Source organism: Coenobita brevimanus, chromosome 88 (assembly GCF_032717465.1).
Source record: "Coenobita brevimanus isolate Jiangsu-jjx chromosome 88, ASM3271746v2, whole genome shotgun sequence".
Classification (NCBI taxonomy): domain Eukaryota; kingdom Metazoa; phylum Arthropoda; class Malacostraca; order Decapoda; family Coenobitidae; genus Coenobita; species Coenobita brevimanus.
The window spans coordinates 4798904-4819999 of record NC_137041.1 but is presented as its reverse complement, the minus strand read 5'-3'; the positions used below and the strand labels follow the sequence as shown (position 1 = coordinate 4819999).

At 39.8% G+C, this 21096-nt stretch overlaps 1 protein-coding gene across 1 annotated transcript in view; it reads left to right on the top strand.

Annotated features, from left to right (window-relative positions):
• LOC145411167 (zinc transporter ZIP6-like) overlaps positions 1-21096 on the top strand; it is an 89107-nt gene that overhangs the window by 11145 nt on the left and 56866 nt on the right. Inside the window, exon 4 of the mRNA XM_080281221.1 lies at positions 4031-4172. Within this exon, the coding sequence (XP_080137347.1) occupies positions 4031-4172 (142 nt within the window). The remainder of the gene's footprint in view (positions 1-4030; positions 4173-21096) is intronic.

Below are 21096 nucleotides of genomic sequence, written 5' to 3'. Positions count from 1 at the left end.
GCTGCAATTAGAATGGCTTACGATTTTGTAGTAGCAGAGAGCACGACTACGATTAAACGTCAGGTGATGCTGCTTGTGGAGCGACTAAAACGGCGAACGCATCAGCTTTCCTATCTTGCGTATCTAAAGGCCATCTGCTGGTAAGTGGAGCTCAAGGAGAGTGAGGAAGTGTCGTGTGCATAACATTTTAAATATTTGCGCGTGTGTCAGGTGACTGCCCTGTGAATAGCTTCTCAAATACTGATACTTAGGCTAATCACTAGACTGCAAACACGGTAGCAGCGAACTATTGCGACTTTCTCTGATGGTTATAGAGCAGACAGGGTCGTGAGCACCAGGGTAGTGAAAACTGTGATGGTCTTGGGAATATACTCAACTATTTTCACTCACACGACTACAAACACAGTCGGACAGAATAACTTCAGACTAGAGCTACTTATACTAACGACCACGGAATAGGCACAAGATCGTCAGGCACCCAGGTAAATAGCAGTATGAAAATAGTGTTTGTGCAGCACACGGCATGACAGTAATCTGACCGAGTGTGATAAGGCAGGAGGAGGAGAGGATAGGGGAGGCCATTGTCACGAGGGGGTGGATTTGGAGAGTTCGGAGTATACCTTATTCAAGGTCTGTGTATGATTTCGGTTCGTACAGGTTTTTTTTTTTTTCTTGCCTTTCTTTGTCGTGGTTGTCGGTAATAGTGATTTTCTTTAAGGTCGTCATTACTTCCACTAGTATCGTTATCGGCATCATATACTGTACATTATACTCACATCATCATAGCCTGATTTCCAACTCATTCCATGATGTGGCTGCCAGACATCATCATCAGCATTACCACCATCATTATCCTGGCCCATTTTCCCAATATCTGAATAATAAGTTTCCCAGGGTTAATATGAGAAAGATGTATAAATACGAAAAGGAAAAGACAACAAAAGGCACTCGAAACAGTCATCCTGATATTGCTAACCTCCTCAGCATGGGTAGATCTATGTAATTTTATTGTGGCTAAAACGTAGGTGTGATGTCCGCATTATGGCCAGGCATTTGATCTTATATTCTCTCCGACATCAGGCGAATTTATTCATTTGTCGACCTTTAACAAAGGGGAAAATTTGAGTGGCATTTTAGGACATTTATTATTATTATTATTATTATTCAGCTGAGGAATATTTTTAGAATCAGAGGGGTAAAAATCTATCTACCGTCTGTGTCGTGAATAGAATCAGGTGGAGATAAGAAGTAAAAATTAAAACCAGACGTAATGGTAGTAAAAGTTTAACAAGAGATCAGCATTTCCGCGCGTGCAGTTATGAGATAGTGGTATTTAGTTGATCGTGTGTGCAGTGATAATAGGTCCTTTATATTTGCACAATGGAATATTGCACCTCGTTCAAATTCTGCACTTGCTGAATGGTCTTTGGCGCCTGCACTACGAGACGCGTATTTATTATCCACCCTTGGTATACCCAAACGATTTAATTCAGTTTAGAGACTTTGAACTGGGTGGCGTATAGAACTTTCATTAATGCATTCACTGTGCTAGGTATATTCAGCGGTGGAAAAGAAAAACTGAGAGAACAAGAAAATGAGAGAGAGAGAGAGAGAGAGAGAGATTTAAGCAGAGCACAGTAGTCAGGTGGCAGCAAGAAGCCATTGTAGTGAGGGATATAGTGGACATATTTTATAATTAATTCAGTATACGATTGTTTTAAAACAAAGTTAATACGTATACAAAATTGTTGGCACGTATACTAAATATATCAGTATACCAGTTTATCTACGTGACATGCACCGCTATCTTTTGCTAAGTCTAAGTGTTATGTAGGATTTCTACACACACACACACACACACACACACACACACACACACACACACACACACACACACACACACACACACACACACACACACACACACACACACACACACACACACACACACACACACACACACACCGTTACCGCCTGCTTTGGCAGACGCGCTAATTAGTTTAATGCAGGTGCTAAACACTTGTAAGTCACAGCATGTGTGTGTGTGTGTGTGTGTGTGTGTGTGTGTGTGTGTGTGTACCGGTATATTTTCCTTGATATCTTCATTTGTCTGCCCATCCATCTGTCTATCTGCCTCCCATAATGTATCTATTTGCATCTATCCATCTCATCGTGCTTGTAGAGTATTCCACATGTAACCCCTTCATTCTGATTCCCAATTTTCATTTCATTGTTGTCATGCTCTGAAGATTTTACTCCGCATATAACCTACTTCTCAGTCTGGAGGAGTTAAACACAGCATTCCTAAACCCCTTCACTACAACAGATCCTGAATTGAATAAGATTGCCTGCAGATAAGAAGAATAGAATCATAAATTGCGTCATCTGATTCAAAGGTTTAATCCTGGGACATAGTGTGAAGCGGAGGGCTAGCTACACTTTCCGTCATCAGTGCATCATACCCAGTTCATCTGATAGTTGGCAACCCCATTCATTCAGGTTATTATAATACATTTGCTCTTGCTTGACAAATTATTATATATTTGTTCTTACCCGGCAAACCTGGGCCACTCCCATAACTTGAATTTTTAGCCGTGGTTGTATGAAATTGGATGAGTTTTAGTTATGAAGTAGGAAGGAATGTCTTTAGTTGCTAGTCAAATCGACCTCCAGTCTGACTACTCTTGGCCATCAGCTAAAACGGGTTTGTGATCTTTGTCAGGCTAGAAGACTCACTATACCGGTAACCACTGTGATAATATCGGGAGCTGTTATAAGTGCAAGTCATCCGCTACATACACTGGAGCTGTCCCAAGTTAAATGGCATACTATATCTATCTCGCTGTTCATCCATCCATCCATCCCTTCCTGTTTGTATCTTTCCGCTCGTCTCTCGCACACCTTGGCCGTCCCGTCACTCTTCGTACGGACACTTTACCAACCCACCTACCTTCCTACCAGTCTGTCAGTTTATATGTCTGTCTGTGTCAGTCCATCTGTTGGTGTATCTAAGTTTTGTGTATCGAATTATTCATCTGTAATTTATATATGTGTCTGTTATGTCATTATCTGTCCATCCATCCATCCATCTATCTAATTAATCTGTAGGTGTCTGTTTCTTGTCTGGCTTTCTCTATATGTATTTATCCATCCATCTATCAATCTAATCTAAATCCATCCATCTGTCTATCTAATCTGTCTGTTCATCTAGCTGTCTGTCAAATCTATATCTGTCCACCTGTCTATCTAATCTGTATCTATCCATCTGTTTATCTATCCATCTGTCTATCTATTCCGCCATCGTACCATACACGTTAAATAATTTAGTCCACCCAGACGCCAAACACTTGTGCCTCGTTACCTCGCTCTTTCAGGGTTAAAAGCCACTGGATGTGTATGTTTGGCTCAGGAAAAGACTGAACCAAGAAAAAAAAAAAGTGTTTGCCAAGGTTATTTATGTGGGTTTGGCCTGTGTGTGTGTGTGTGTGTGTGTGTGTGTGTGTGTGTGTGTGTGTGTGTGTGTGGTTCGTTAACGACATAAATAGATCATTAAGGCAGCAAGATTATATAAAAATTAAGTCATCGCAGTGAAGAAATTAAGTGAAAAGAATTATAGAGTGGAGAATTTTTATTGAGATGTATCATCTAATTAGGTTTAAAAGTCTGGAAACGAAGCAGAGAGAGAGAGAGAGAGAGAGAGAGAGAGAGATTAAATATAAAAAATCGCTCTTCTGACTACAGTTACTGTAACCTTTTTCAGCTCTTAATGCAGAAATATTGATAAGTATTGAAAAGTATTGTTACAGAGTGTTAGAACATACTCTGCGGTAGGAGATGGGGTGTGTGGTGTTTTGTGGCAGTGTGTAATGTAGTGTGTCAGGGTGTGATGTAGTGTGGCAGTGTTTGGTGTGACGTGGCAGTGTGTGATGTAGCGCTGTAGTGTGTGTGATGTGGTGTGGCAGTGTTTGTTGTGGTGTGGCAGTGTGTGATGTAGTGCTGCAGTGTGGGATGTCTGTATTTGGTGTTGCAGTTTATATGTGGTTTATATGACGGTGTGGTGTGGCGGTACGTACCATTTTGTGATTGGTGTGGCAGTGTGTGGTGTGACAGTGAAGAGTATTGCAGTTTGTGAGGCAGTGTATAGTGTGGCAGGGCGAAGTTTGGCAGTGTCTGTAAAGCTGAATATTAATGGCTTATTGTTGCCGGAAGAATTACGTTATTAAAGGGATACAGTTGTTGTGTTTACGTAAAAGTTGAAAACGAATCTCTCTCTCTCTCTCTCTAGTTGTGTTTACGTAAAAGTTTAGAACGAAACTCTCTCTCTCTCTCTCGTAAAGCAAAACCTGTAAGCAAATAAATAATGGCCTGTTAGTAGTAGTAATAACGTTAATAATAATGGTATAATAAAAACAACGGTAAGGAACAGTAATAAGAATACCGTAATTACGAGCGAGGTCAAAGCCCTCGCGAGTCTTTCGTCAAGTAGTGACATTTTCCCACATATGAGCTGCCCAACACGGCCCGGCCCGACCCGGCCCGACCGTAACGCTTCTGAGAATCTTATATCTCAGCAGCCATAGGGCCGATCACTGCGTGGTTTACACCATATAATAGCCCAGTTCTTAAAGATTTGTTTTTGACAAAATTCATCACACCCGGCGGTGCACGTGGTACGTGACACGCGCCAAGTGCAGCATGTCGAAAATCTTCAAAAGAGGGCCACAGGCCAGTCAGTTTGTCGTAAAGGCATGGAACTTGGTAGGTAGATAACCATCAATATACTCAAGGCATTCTCGGGGTGTAAGGGCACTTTCCAATGCTTTCGGATTTAAATGGCTTCGCTCGTACCACGCCGACAAAGGCGTTTTACTGGTAGTAGTAGTAGTCGTAGTAGTAGTAGTAGTAGCTGCAACAGCAGTAATAGTAATAGTAGGAATATTATAATAATAATAATAATAATTACTATTATTATTATTATTATTATACTTATTATTATTATTATTATTATTATTTTTATTATTACAGTTAGTAGTAGTAGTAGTAGAAGTTGTAATATAAATTGGAGAAGTATTGTATCAATAGTAATTTTATAGTACCTTAATTACGCAGATGACAATACTAGACCACCTTTCAGTAGATTCGGCACCAAGAGAATTAATTTTCCAAGCCTGCGCCGAGCCGGATCATCCCAGCTGTAGTCAAGCATTAGCATAAAGGATAAACGTCAAAAGATCAGTTTAACATTATCAGATAACAAAGTGGGCGTATTTTTGCTCGTGTGAGGGTTAGTTAATCTCACCCTTTCCCAGTCGACAAACCCCTGATAGAAGATTTACCCTCGAGAAGCACTTCACTCACGAGTTTACCCTTGAGAACCATTTGGGCCTATATTGTAGTTGGCATTGGATGTTTCGTAGCTCTTCGTCCTTAGCGATTTATTATAAGATTATGTCGTTCAATATTCGTTCGTATGTTATGTTGACAATCAGCGAGAAACACATGGTACATTTTGCCTCAGAGAAAGTTTAGGCCCTGTAGCATCATTCCTTAGCGATTTATTTTATCTGTTTCATCTTAATATTCGTTCGTTTGTTATGCATATCGTTTCAGTGTGGAAAAAGTTTATGTTAGTGACATACAAGAGGATACGAACGTGCAACTAACAAAATAAATCGCTATGGAAGAGGTACTAAGAAATCAGCAAACCCACTCATAATACGATACGGTTCCTTCACGGGACTTGGAAATTTTGACAGGCGATTTATTGATGAGAAATACATGGGAATTTTGACGGGCGGTTTAGTCATGAGACATATAGATATATCTATATATATATATATATATATATATATATATATATATATATATATATATTGATAAACACCTGGGAATTTTGACGGGCGATTTACTCGAATTCATGGGAGATTGGGTTTTTGGCGGACTCCAAAACCATCTGACGAAAACCCCTCAGTGAAATGCTTGTCTGATCCTCCAGTAACATAGCTCGGATATAGAAAGGGGTTATAGTGGCTACTTCCAGACGGTTTTATTGAACTAATGAAAGTACCTCTCCTTTAGTGACCGTCACTAACCGCTTCATCTGATGACTTCATTTTGGTATCACCGGGCGACTTATTCACCTTAGGATAGGCATCGATCACGAGAGATTCAAGTTATTTGACACTAACTCGGCCTAGATTTTCGTCCTTTTGCAGCCAGTCTCACGTAGATCATTGGTGGAGGAACGAGACAATACTCCGGCTCTACAGCCTTTCCTTAACTTCTTGGTGTCTTCAGTGTTCACATTATTACAGCTGAGCAATATATATATATATATATATATATATATATATATATATATATATATATATATATATATATATATATATATATATATATAAATTTGGTTTTACGCCAGGTATCCCCGAAAGGCTAAGGCGTTGCCCCTGGGTAGAGGACTTTTGGACTGGAGCGTGTAGCATTTTATGACCGGATGCCCTTCCTGATGTCTACCAATGATCCTTGGGTGGATTCGATCCTCCGACCCTTCGGTCAGAGTGGAACGCTCTAACCCACTGAGCCACGGCTGCTAATATATATATAGATGTATAAATATAAATATATATATATATATATATATATATATAGATAGATAAATATATGTATATATATATATATATATAAGGATAGATAGATAGATTGATCGTTTTACGATACTTTTGTAGCCCATATCCACAGTACGCAAGTGATGTATATATAGTCATTCACAATACTTAAAACCCATATACCCAGTGCACAGATGGTGTTGATTTGGTGGTCTGTTGAGTCTGTTGCACATGTGTTAGTGTTATGTTGTACGGTGTTGGAGGGGGACACCTTCACGGAATGACACCGATGTAGCTGAACAGTTCCAGTTCCCCGTTGCATATTCCGTTCTGTATGGGTATTCGTCTCAATAGCACAGCCAGCCACCTCAGCCAACCAGCCCTAGTGGGATAAGTGAGGTTCGGTCAGATTAGTGGCAGTTGTAATTGTTCTTGGGAAATACATTGAGCATATTTTCGAGAAAAACCTATGTTTAGTTTTGAAACGATGGGGCGAGCGTCGTTCGTGGCTGAGGGTTTCCTGTGGTGGGATGAGTACGTATACAGAACGGAAATATGCTAGCGGTTATACGAACGTCCGTCAGTTCCCTCCTTGTTCCCCGAAAGGAAGCTGGTGGACTGCAGGAGGCTGGCAGTTTCAGCCTGCAGTTCACAAGGTTCACGATCAGATAAGGCTGGTGTTACAGCAACAGGAACAACTAGAACAAAAACAACGAACAGCTCTGTGGCACGTGCTTTAGTACGTGTTGCTTCGTTTCACGTGGGTTGTTCGCGTGTATTAGTGAAAGCATTTATGTTCTTATTAGTGTGAGTTCGTGTACATACTTATACATTATCAGTGCAAGTGAAAAAATTAGGTGCACGGGATACTAACCTCGCCGCATGTGGGCAGCTTGGAGTACTTGGGGGAGCACGTCGGCAGGAGGCGCATAGCCAGCACGGTCTCCATCCAGCTTGTGCAAACCACTACACCCCTCCCTTCTCCACCCCCTTTTCCTTCTTCCTTATGCCTCTTCTTCACTATCTTCTTTCCTTTATTTATTTTCGTCTGCACAATCGTTCACGTGCTTTCTTCCTTACCACTCAGTTTATCCCTCTCTCTTGCCTTCTCTTTTCTCTGTAGTGCCGTTATTTTGTTCACTTTTTCGTATATTCTTTACTTTTCACCTCTTCATCCCACTTCACACAATCGCCCCTTTTTCCTCCTGTCCCTATTTTCTCTCTTCAGTTCTTCCTGTAATTTACAACCGTTACTGCGTGAACTTGTTTTGTCTTATTGATAAACTCTCTGACTTCTCACTCTCACTGTGTTGTCTTCCTTTTCGGCTTTCTCCTCTTTCTGTTTGTTTTCTTTTCCTCTTACTCTCACTCTCGTCTCACCCTTCTTCTTCTGACTCCTTTTCTCAAACTTTGTCCCTCTTACAGATTTCACTTTCTTTCGCCCACAAACTTCACGTTTTGTTAAACATGTCACTAAATCCAAGTATACAATTTATTTCAGATTCTGTCTCTAATCAAACACAGCCAAAAACCCGAAATAATTTAAACAGAAATTATCCAAACTCAGTTTGCTGTTCTTCACATTCACGTGTTAATCAAACACATTACAGAATCCAGTATCAGTTTTAATTACCACCCTTCACGAGCTGTTGCCCATAAGAAGCTCAGTAACTACACTATATAAGTCACATATGTTGGGAACCTTTATGTAGGGTAACACTTGCCGTCTGTATAGATAGCGGTAATGTGTTTAAGATTGTAAAAAGAGTTTGTTTGGATTCGGGATGGCTGGTAAATCGGTTGATGGCTCGTAGTTGTTCTTTTTACTTTATCCTTTTTCTTGGTGAGTTGCACTTGAGTATCTTACTGAGGCAAACACAGGATGATTGTGTTCACCTAGTACTTACTTGACGTTTACATTCATTGAGAGAGCGTTTGTTCGAGTTTACATGGGATTCGTTTGGGTTGTGGGTTGAAGATGAGAAATTTTAAGTGATTGTTAAGTTGGAAGATTATTTGTGAATCTTCCTTGGCATGTAATATCGTTCGTATTCTAGTATGCGGACACAGCGGTATATTATCCAGGATGACCCAAGACAGTATCCTCAGCTGTTCAGTCAGATATAAAATTATCTAGGTTAATCGTTCCTAATTATTCCCACTTTGATCGCACGTGGATAATTGTAATCTGGCTAACTCCGGGTTGAGAAAACCCCTCGCACTTGTCATGAATAACTTTTATGTTAAGAACACTCTTGGGTATTCTGTTCAGGCGAACACCAGGCGAAATTGTTCAGGTGTTAGATGTTCTAATAGAAGGCTATAAAATAAGTAAACCTCTGTCATGCCTTGAACACTAGGTCGAACACCAGAAGGCATTGCTCATCTGTGAGAAACTGTCATAGGAACAAGAGGCATACCGTACTGTTTCGGTTATCTTAGTTATTAATACTGATGGGAAATACTGAATGCCTGGTGCTAAGAGAGAGACTGTTTCTGAGTCATATGTTGTGTGGTGTGTATTATTTCAGTTCTTGCGAGGAGGTATATATGTATTTCAATGTATCTGTAAAGCTCTTGTTTGTATTTCCCTGCAGGAATTTTTCAAAGTATGGTTTTCGTTTTCAGGGTGTACTATTTGATTATGCAGGACTATCGTTTTTTGACATTCCAGATTGTATTTTCTCTACGCATTTTTGTGGCAGAGATTTTGAGTTTCATTTTTCGTGTTTACTGTCACGGTAACGTTTCAGAATAATCGCGAGTTTGATTTTAAGACGCTGTTTCTAAAGTGGGTGTCTTTTTCTGGGTCCATTTAGTACTGTTTCAAAATGTGTTTTAAAGATATCTGTTGGAATTACTTCGTGTGCGGTTTAATTTTCTTATTTCATCTCACGGTAAAGTTTCAAGATGGCCGTAACCACTACATAAACTGGAGTTATTGCTTCCTCAGCGCCACCCGTTTTCTAGATCCAGGTTGCACAGACTAGATAAGACTCCCGCTAGATGGCACTCGTTATGGGGGGAAGCTGGACCATCTTCTTTCCTCTCGTTTTTATCTCCTTCTCTTCCTCTCCGTTTCCTCTCTCTCTCCCTCGGCAGCGTTGGATGCAGACTGGTAGCGGAGAGGTGAGGCAGGGGTGGAGGCAAAGTAGGGAAAAGAGGTGAGGGAGGGAGGGAGGGAGAGAGAGAGGGGGGGGGAGGAAGGTTTTGGAGTACGTTAGGGTTAGATTCCTTTGAAAGTGGGAGGTTCGAAAGCAGAGAGAGAAGACAGGAGGGGAGGGATGGAAAGATCAAGGTGGAGACAGGAAGGGTCACTGATTAGAAAAATAATTGGTAGAGATAGTAGTTAACGGTAGTAACAAGAGGGAGGGACAGAGGTAAAGCGAGAAAGTCAAAGAATATGTAATACGCTGGAAAATAGGAGAGGCGAGGGAGTGGGGAGTGGGAAAGAGAGGGGGAAGTTAATGGCCAAGCTTTTCCTTCTACGAATATTGAAGACATGAATTAGACGTAAATAAGTATCAGGCAGGTGAAAGACAGACAGTGTTAATGAAGTAAAAGAAATAATAGGTGGAAAGAGAATAAGGAGTGAGAATTAGAGTTAGGTAAACAAAAGTCCTAATTCTCTTGGTCGCAGCATCCTCAGAAACGTTTAGGCCCTTGGTCTGACGACGGATCTTGAAGGCATCACACATCCGGCAGCTGAATTTTGATTGTCGTACTTCTTTGACATGTTGATTGATATCCGCTTTAGCCTCTTTCAGTTTTACAGCTTTACATTAGAGTACTGTAGTTGTTTTTCACTTTTTTTCACACATTAGTTAGGCTTTGTTTGACGTGAAGAAATGGTTTTAGGTTTGTTTGTTTTTGTACAGATTCAATTTTTTTTTTTTTATTATTCACTTATGTGCATTGGTTCAGGCTCCTCGTACTTGAAGAAATGGCTTCAGACCTGTATTTTCTGTGTTCAGTCGCGTGTCGCCGATTTCATCACATCTGGAAAAGAAAAAGAGAAAAATGTCAACATGGGTGGTAGCCACAGGTGTTTTGACAAGTGTACGAGGCCAGCAGCTGTTGGAACTAACCTCGCACTCACTCTCCTTTCCCCCACCTCCTTCCTCATTTCCCTCCTTTGTGTGGATGTATCAGAGCACTTTTTCCATATTTACACTCATTTTTCCCTTACTCTGCCTATTAGAGAAGGTAAAATATGAAAGTTGGTACTGGTTAGGGCTCTTTTTGATACAAAGGAGGAATAATGAACCAGGACTTGGAAGACTTATTGTAGTAATGTATAGGTGTATGCAAACTGTTTTCCCTATAAATACCCTAATCTTCCCTTATCTTGCCAAGCATATGAAAGAAAATATTACAGCATGGGATATTGGTGGTGGCTGACGTTGCTATTAGTACTAGTTAATGAAGAATGAGTTAGGTTTTTATATTTAGTGAGGTTATTATACGTCCGCCACCCCGGGCCGTCAGCTGTGGGACGATAACACGCGACATGGATCCCGTAACGTTTGTGCAGTTTTCGTACCGGAGATAACCTTGTAAATTTGTTAATATGGTAATCGTTAGGATTTGATTACACACTTTTACCCCAACAAATGGGCTATGACTTGAACAAAGCTTTAACGTGAAATTATAGGAAATTAGTTTTACATATACACGAGAGGAGGATGGAAATATGTATTAACTCTCTCTCTCTCTCTCTCTCTCTCTCTCTGTCACACACACACACACACACACCGTTGGAGCCATTGGATCTTAAAGAACCATTATAGATTATACATACCTGTACGTGGCAAGATAGATATGTTTGAGCCCTCCCCCCCTCCTTTCACCGGTATGTTTAGGCAAATATAAAAGCCAGAATTAACGTAAGATAAAATTATCGTACCGGTATTAGATTAGGGTACAGGAATTTGAGAGCATTTGGACCATCGTAGTTATGTTCAGTAAATTCCGCATATCTTCGAAAATCTGTAAAATCCTGACTATATTTCGTTAATCTGATCAACGGAGAAAGTCAGATGGGTTGGAAGCTTACATCGTGTTTAGAAAAGAAGTGTAAGGGAACTGTTGATTTGGACACATTCTGGAATTACACTGTAGCTGAGCAGGGTTGTTTTCTTTCCAGGACGGCTTGGGTTAGGTTAGGCTTAGCGTGAGGTTAGCGTAGTTTGAGAGAAATGAAGTAAAAGCGATCATCCTGGAAAGAGAAGACTGGGGAAATATCTGAATGGGAATGTACCAAAACACTGGAATATTCTCATTGGCATAGGAGACTTCGCATGGCTTCGACCTCAGTGATTTTTGTTGCACATTTCAACTTAACGTTGACTGTTATGTTAATTGATACAAATAATGGTTTGAAAATACGAATGAGTAATAAACAAACCGATGTGACCCAGAAGGGATTACAGGCGAGGAATGATTGGGGTTATTCCTCACGTAACACTGCACAGGATAAAACAGCTGGTCACTTGCCTTCAGTGACCTTAATAAGCAGCCTGGACCCGGGCCCCTACGCTACTGATGGGCGATAAAAGATTGGGTGGTAGATAATTGAATAAAAGAAAAAAATGGGATTGGTGTTCTTATTTCCTAATCGAACGAAAACGGCTCATTAGCGCTGGTGAAAAAAATGTTTTACACACCAAGGATTTCTCTGCAACTAGAATGACCTCTCTCAAGGTTGTTTGGTAGGCTGGTGTTGGGTGCCACTGGGTTCCTGGTGAGGCTTGGATGGTTTTAGTCAGACGATTTTCAAACCCCCATTAATCCCTACTCCAGTGTGTGTGTGTGTGTGTGTGTGTGTGTGTGGCGCTATTGTGTCATTCTTCACAGTTGACAATATCGGCACAGTATTTTTCAGACATACCTCTCAAACAATCCCTGTCACCGTTCATATATTCCTTAATTTTTTGTATTTTATGGAGCCAGCTTTCTTGCAAAATTACCTCAGATGTTTGTGTACAATGGGGTATTGTGAAGTGTCAGGTAGTGGGCGTTAAGGAGCCGGAAAAAATACGTCAGCACTGGCATTGTCAAGCTGGTGGCGATTCTCCTGCCATTTTTTTTTTTTCCTTTCGTACACTTGTCGGTTAGATCACTTTGACGCGCCCTCTCGTGCATAGAAGATGGATTTTACGTGTTTTTATTTAGGTCATAGTTACGACACCGAACTTTTTTTTTTTAACTTGGATAAATTGTACAGGAATTATTAATTTGCCCCATTTTTATTTATCCTCCAACATACAACTTAGGTTTTTCGAACTGGAGGGGTTAGTTTTTATGAACCCCTTTAGTATGGGAGGTCTTTCGAGCACTGAATAATTTATACACAGGTGGCAAGCATAAATATGACTCCTAAAGACTTCGTATTGATAGAGTTAACCCGTGACACCGAATTCTCGTCGGCATAGGAGGCTTTGTAGCACCTTTTACATTTTTTTTTTTTTTTTTGGTCACTGCACACCACTTCACCTGTATGTTCATTAGGCTATATCCTTTCCCAGTGCACGTAGGATGCACATATAACAAACAAGGGAATATTAACGTGCCACATGGAAAAATAAACTGGTAAAGAAGAAGTGCTAAGGAGTCTACTTAACGTACCGTACGAGAAAACGACTCATGAACTGTGACTGGTTTCTCCGAGAATTTATCCGGCGTAAGCTAAACCAAACAAAGTATTTCTTGGCCTAAACATTAATGGAGTTATTTATTTATTTACTTTAATATATTTGTATGTGTGTGTTTTTTTTACAGCAGTTGGTTTCTCAGGGCTGAATGTAAGCCTGAGACATTACAAAAAAGAAAAGTTAATTCGTGACCTACAGGATAAAATGCTTCGAAAGGACGGGAGGATATGACGTCACAAAACTCGATTGTAAGAAGGCGGGGGGGGGGGTCACATTTTCCCGCTTGATTGAATACGATCCATTGAATTGTTACGTTGTTTCACTGCTATGTACTGTGAACGTGGAGAGTCATTCAATTGGTATAATAGCTTTGTATGTGTTACTGAGGAATGCTTTTGTGTGTGTGTGTGTGTGTGTGTGTGTGTGTGTGTGTGTGTGTGTGTTTGTGTGTGTGTGTGTGTGTGTGTGTGTGTGATTGCTGTCGTTACCTCATTTGTTTGTTTCGTAATTTCTTGGTGATAGAGGATGCCCATGTCATAAACAAAAAACATTACAGTCTTCATCCCTACAGCACAATGGCATCCTTTAACGCCTTTACAAATCTCTGAGGGCTTAATGTTTTCATTTTCTTACAACTTCCAGAAATTACATGAACAAAAAAAAAAAAAAAAAAAAAGGCGGCGTCCGTATTGAGTGGTTCGTGGTAATTACTATACAGTAGATGTATTTACTGTCTATCGTTCGTGGAGGTTTTATCTATTTCCTCCAGTTTAAAAGTCTATCTAAAGTTGAATATAATTAGTGATGAGTATTAAGATATGCGTCATTGGACTGAAGGGATTAACATTTTATTTTTTTTTATTGCTAGAACGATTTTATTCAACTTTAGCGATAATAATAGTGCATTTCAGGGCATAAGAAGTTTTAGTTCCTTCACAGATATCTTTTAAAATGTATTCTGAACACCTACAGTCGATTTTATTCTCTTCTGCAGCCTCTACTTGAACTGAACAATGCCGAAAATAATCCATAATTACTAGAGATACCTCCTGAGTTAAGAAAAATAGTTTGGTTGTTGCCTGTTTCACATTGTATAAAAGACGCTTCGGTTTTGATGGCATTGACTTTTTTGTCCCAACTTCCTTCAAATGGTTGTATTCAGTTGAGTAGTGGCCAACCATCGGCGACAGATGAAACTCATCAGCTGCGAGGACATATTTTTATATTGTTGCAACATGATTATGCATTTATTTGGGGCACATCTTTGATAGTGCAGGAGTTAAGTGGGGATCGTTCCTAACCTCTTTACCTCCAGAGATTTTCCCATAATTAAGTACAAGTACAGCAGTGATGGGGTAGCATCATTAACACAAGGTTACTCCATTTTAGATAAAGGATTAAGGGGGATTTAACGTTCATTGTTCCTAAATTTTCAGTATGGTTCCGGTCGAGGGGTGGGAAAGGAGGTCCGGATGATAATATATATATATATATATATATATATATATATATATATATATTTCACGGTGCATTTGCAGCGAACAACAATTAAAATTTCCATTTCATCTATCAGAGGCGTGATGTGTTTTTCCTGCTATTACTTTTGAACGAATTCAGTTTTAAGGTTTTCATGTTGTTCCTGACCACAGTATAATTTTATTTTTTTTCCCAAGATATACCTTTTCGACCTATGTTTTCTGCAATATTTTCCATCAGCGAGTTGCGATATATAGAACGGCACTTTGTTAAGCGCTTTTTTTTTTTTCTTCTTCTTCCTGCGATGCTTTTCTATCAGCCAGCTACGATATACTGTGTGACACTCCTTGCAACACAGTAATGTATTTTCCTACGATAGTTTTTAACGAGTTACGATATATTCTACGACATTTTGTGCAGCCAATTGATGTTTTTTTTTTTTTCCCTTAATACTTTTCTAACAGCCACATACGATACCGGTATGATATGTTTTATCTCTTCTTGCAAGGTGTTGGTGCATTTTCCGTCGATACTTTCCTGCAGCAAGTAACCATATTATCATCTTACGGTATTTCTTTCAGCAGCTTGACCTTCATTCAGACGAATTTATTCAATTTTGGACAGATCTTATCGTATTGAAGGTGCTACTGAAAGTCGTATTTGACTCCCACAGTTCCAAAGGTAACCAAAGATGAGTATTTTTTTTTTTTATGTGTCCGACTCTGGGCATAGGCTTCACAGCCTGCTATCAAGGCCCAGCAGTCCTCCTACATACCATACACCTCTACATGTCACCACTTCGGTGCTAACACCCACCGTCCATATTGAATACATGCTAGGGCTGTCTCGTACAGGACTGGTGTATTGGTATTAGCGGGGGTATTTTTACATGTCTGCGGGTCTTCTGGTAGATCAGTAAAGCCTGATTTAATGAATTTCAAATCCTTAAACTGTTCCCTGCCCCAGCCGGGATTCGAACCTGGGTCCGGTGGGACTGCAGGCCACCTCTCTACCAATTGAGCGGGAAATACGTCACCCGAGTGAAAGGGTTAAGTGGATTCTGGGGTATGACTGAAGCATATCTATGATCAAGTCTGTTAGCTCATTAAATTTTGCGGGGAGGAAAACTGAAAAAGCACAGAATTATCCCGTGTTTATAGTTCATCGTACAAAAATAAATAAGTAGATAAATAAATACAAATAAAGCATGAAAAGTACACTGAAAATAATTCGTTTGGCTAGAGACAGGATCGTAAACCCGGGGTCAAGGCGCTGCGTCAACCTTGGAATAAGTGAAGCCTTAGTTAGTCCGTTCCCTGAGTCACGCTGTTCCAAGTGACATCTTGTGCTGTTTATTATTGCTATTATTATTATTATTATTACGTTGCTACTACTACTACTATTATTATTATTATTATTATTATTATTATTATTGTTATTATTTGATAGCCTCAGAGTATTGAAGAACTTGAGGAGTAAATATTGGCTTCACACATCAGTCATGTTAGAAGTACTAGCAGTTTTGTACATAATTCATAGCCTTGGAAAATTCTCTCTCTCTCTCTCTCTCAAAATACTTTCATTACGACGTACGATGTGGAGAAAACAATAGTTGAAGAATTAAAAAAAAAAAAAAAATCCGCACAAGGGTACATAAAAATAATCACTGGAAAATTCTTAAGCCCACACTCGCTGGCATTACAGAAGAAAAAGAGAAAAACGAAAATTCCAATTCGAATAAGGTGTTGCATCACAAACTTTCTCCCCGCCCAGGTCAAAATAAAAATGAGCGACCTTCGTTTATAATATTTATGAAATTTGTGAGTGTGGTGTTATGATTGACAGTTACAGTTGGGCGGTGTCAATGGAAAACGAGCGTCAGTTTCATAATTTTCATGCATAATCAAGCGGAAAAGAATTATGACTTTATTTAAGGAAAGCGTTATGTAATATTCGGTTAACGGAAAATGAGAGAGAGAGAGAGAGAGAGAGAGAGAGAGAGAGAGAGAGAGAGAGAGAGTTACTTGCTACCACATAAATGCTATTATATATTCCTGAATATGCGTTAATCTATATTTACATTAAAAAAAATAACATCAAATAGAAGCTAAACACTGAGGGAAACGATGCCACTGGGGGATGGGTGTAAAATGCAAGTAAATATAAGACTACATAAAAACAAATACGAACTGCAGGACTAACATGATGGGTATCGGAAACCATAACAAGTGAGAGGAAACTGTTCGTGGGCCAAGAACCTCAGGAAATAGGGTTGAGTATCCCACCAAACTTCTATACGTGTGATAAAAATAATGATATAGGTCGTCTTGGTAGTAGCCATGGAAGGATGTCATTTCATATTATCTCCCTGCTGTTTCGAAAAGATTTAAAGTATTGTAGCTGAAGGGGGGAGGCTTTTGAAAATGGATATGCTAAATACAACCTTCCTTCTCCCCATCATGGTTGTGCCACGTCGGCTATTTTACTTTTGCTTACAATATGCGATTTTATTTTGTTGAAGGTGAGTCACAGGAACTAAAGTGCAAGTCACTTCACTGAGGCATGCTTTCAATAATCATTTTTTTTAATGATTATAATAGTCTCTCCTGTCATATGTCTTCGCAGAAAACGGGAATTTCAATGCTAATGCAATAAGTTTGGGTGATGAAATAACCCTCAGTTCAGTGAGTCGTATTGAATTTCACTTTTTTAATATCGATTTCACGTATATGCATAAAAGTTTAAAACAGTTAATTTACTTATGTATTAATTTTTTTCACATAGTGCAGATCAAAATCATTTTTATATTCTGAATAGTTATTCTGGTGGCGAGAGTAGCCTACGTGAGGTGACAGTGTTGTTGCATAAGCCTGGCCTGACATTTACAATTTTCGATCAGTTTTTTGTCGTAGCTTGATTTTTTTTTTTCCCCACAGGAGAGACAGCGATATATTAATAGTTATTAGTCCCTGGCGTCGTCTTTCCGAAAAATAAATAAAACTAATGAGTCTTAGTTATGACGGATCATATTGCGTGAATCTCAGCAGCTCTGATGAGGTGATGAATAATATTACAACCAGGCGTCCATGGCCTTCAGTCCCGTGATGCTTTGGTGTGTGCTTGCTAATTACGGACGGTTTTATTTAGATTAGGGATGACCTTTCGAAGTTTAGGAGTTAGCAGCAGCCTAACCCCTTCACTGCTACGGATCCTTCCCAAATTGAATGACATCATCCGCTGATGGGAAGAAAAACAAAGTGAGACACGTCGGTGAATAGAACGGGCACGCTAACGGTGCTAACGCTTTGTTTCCTTCACGTAGAGGTCGTCTGTTTTATTTACTTTTTTTTTTTCTTATTTCCTGCATCTGCCAGACACTTGGATTCACCTTTGATAGATCCCCGTGGTAGTTAGTGGGGAAAGGAAGCCTACATTTAACCCCTTCAGTTCAAGAAGTATTTCCTAAGCTGAATAAACTCATCTGGAGGTAGGAAGAATAAAGCAGAAAATACGACACTGTTGCTTAAGTGTGGTCAGTTTAATATACTTTACATGTAAAGTTTACGACCACGCTGCACGACATGACAAAGACCACGCAAACGGCACCACAAGGTTAACCCCAGCAGCCCGGGTACCTGATTAGTATTAGCGGGATTTATTTGAACTGGACGAATTAGGCATAACCTTCATTAATTCTTCGACTTCAGTGGTGTTGTGATGTGGATGAAATTACATGGAAGCTGCAGGAGTAAACAGCAAAAAAGATGTCATATTGAAGAGGTGAAGTTTGATTTTGTGGGGTTCACTTAGATTCAGGGTAGTTTGGGTAGGTTAGCGTGGATTTATGCGTAGTTGTTGGTTTGGTATTAGGTGAATTGAATTTGCCTTTAACACTCTCAGTATGAGGAGAAAACATCCAAACTGGTAGAATATTCGCCTGATCATCATGGTCATCATCATCATCCCCTACCGTGTTCCTCCGTGTGTTGGATTTCAGCAGCTCTTGAGCCATTCGTTTAGCATGGTTGATTAGCGATGTATTATTCATCCTTGACCAGTAAGAGAGGGAGGGAGGGGGGAGGTATACATATGTAGATGAGGTAAGAAGAGATAAAGAATATTAATGCAGGCAGAGAGAGTGCAACAACAATATTAAAGCAGAGAGAGAGAGAGAGAGAGGAGCGTGATGCAATAAACGTAACCACATCATACACACCGACATGCATGTTTCCTCACATTAATCCAACCCTATCAACACGACCAGCCCAGAAGCGAGTCTCATGGGAGGAGAAGAGGGGGGGTGTTGTGGACTTGAGAATGTGATACACCTCATCCATTTTACCTGTTTATTATTTTGCATATAGCTTGTTAATATTCCCTTGAAAGTTATTTTTTATTCTAGTTGGGGTATAAATGTGTGGTGGTCCTTTTGTCATGGCCACCACCTCACCAAATAGAGGGTTAGCTAGTCGATAGCCATTATATATACCGTAGTTGTGACCCATGCAGACTGGCGAAATAGATATATCCTTAAAATTGAAGTAGACGATATTGTAATGTGCAGATCAGAATAGTCTCAGTAATGTGGATCCGTCAAAAAAATTTTGAACCTAATTAAATACAGACCAAGATCCCAGCGTATTTATAAACCATGTCCGAAGCTCAGTGACTGGATGTTTTGATGTCGATCGCCGTCAGTGTAATGGACGGGTTTGCGGGTCCATGTTTCCGCCTTCAATATACCGCACTTCCTGGCCTGGTAATCCTTGCATGTCTTACTTAACTTCGGTTCTGTTGGTGATGATAATGCTGATACTTATCTTGGTGGTGGTGATGATGATAGTATTGATAATAAAGATGGCATTGGTCAAGTTAATGATAATGACAGTGATATGTTGGAGACGACGATAATGCGATTATCGTAATAATAATAATCCATCCTTCATTGTCCCATAAAGATCTGAGAGCTAGGCTACTAGTTTCCGTATAAATATAATGTGAGTGATCTCATTCTTCATCCTTTCTACTACTACTATTATTACTACTGCTGGTGCTGCTGCTGCTACTACTATTACTGCTACTACTACTGCTACTACTACTACTACTGCTACTACTACTACTACTGCTACTACTACTACTACTGCTACTGCTGCTGCTGCTAATGATAATAATAATAATAACTAGAATTCTGAAATTGCTGAAACAATATTCAAAGAACAACACATTCCGGATGAAAATACTTTGATCATTGTAGACCTAATATTAAGGGACTTTGGTAAGACGACAATTTTTACGGATTTTGACCTGTGACCTTGAGATCAAAGTCAAGGTCATTCATACTATGCAGATAGGTTTCACTCATGACCCACTACATTTCCACCGAGTTTGGTCAAAATCTGCCAAATACTTTCCGATTTAGCACTCGGGCATGAGGCGGCCATTTTGAGTTTCCTCAATATCCCAGAAAACATTGTTGGATCTCAGTATCAGTGCCCAGATGCACTAGTATATGTGGACGACTACATACTGCAGCATTTGGAAAGCAGTCGATTCAGTAGTTTTTGCTGCGGAGGAGAGCAAAAATTGAAAAAATAAGAGGGGGCTAGTGCGGCGACAGTGCTAGGAAAAAAAAATGAGCCAAAAGAAGCCTGCAACCAAGATACATCACTCCCGAAAATTTCAAGTCTCTTATCTCGAACGGTCGTGGAATGCCAATCTTCTAGATCTTCATATATATATATATATATATATATATATATATATATATATATATATATATATATATATATATAAACAGAACAGAGGAAGGAAAAACAAATGAATAAAAAAAAATATTCTGTACACCAGATTACTGGCGTCCTCCATTCATAAAATATCTGTAACAGTTGGATTTGAACAGCTGTAGGTTGAAATTTAGGGGGAAACAACTCTGGGGAAGCGAGTTCCAGAGAGTTGCAGTTCTGAGAACAAAAGAATTCCGATAGGCGGAAGTTCTGCAATATAGCTGAATTACATTCAAGTCATGAGCGCCACCAGATGCCCATGTAGCACGAGGGAAGGTATGAGGAGGTGGCACAATGTACTCAACTTCGTCCAAGAACTCCACAAAATGATTTTTTTTTTCATTCATCATCCAATCCTACTTTGCCCCATGAGGAGCGTAGGAGCCCTGGGCTAGGCAAGTTGGTTCTGACATTTAAGGTGAGAGTGACCAGCTTCACTCATCCCTGAGTGGCTCAATGCGATTGGTGCGCCGTAACTACCCACTAAACCACCAGGCGTCAAAATTTGGCTCTATGGTTACCACCCTGCGTAGTAAATGGTTTCCTGGTGCACAGGAAACCATTTGGCTTGTCACTTAG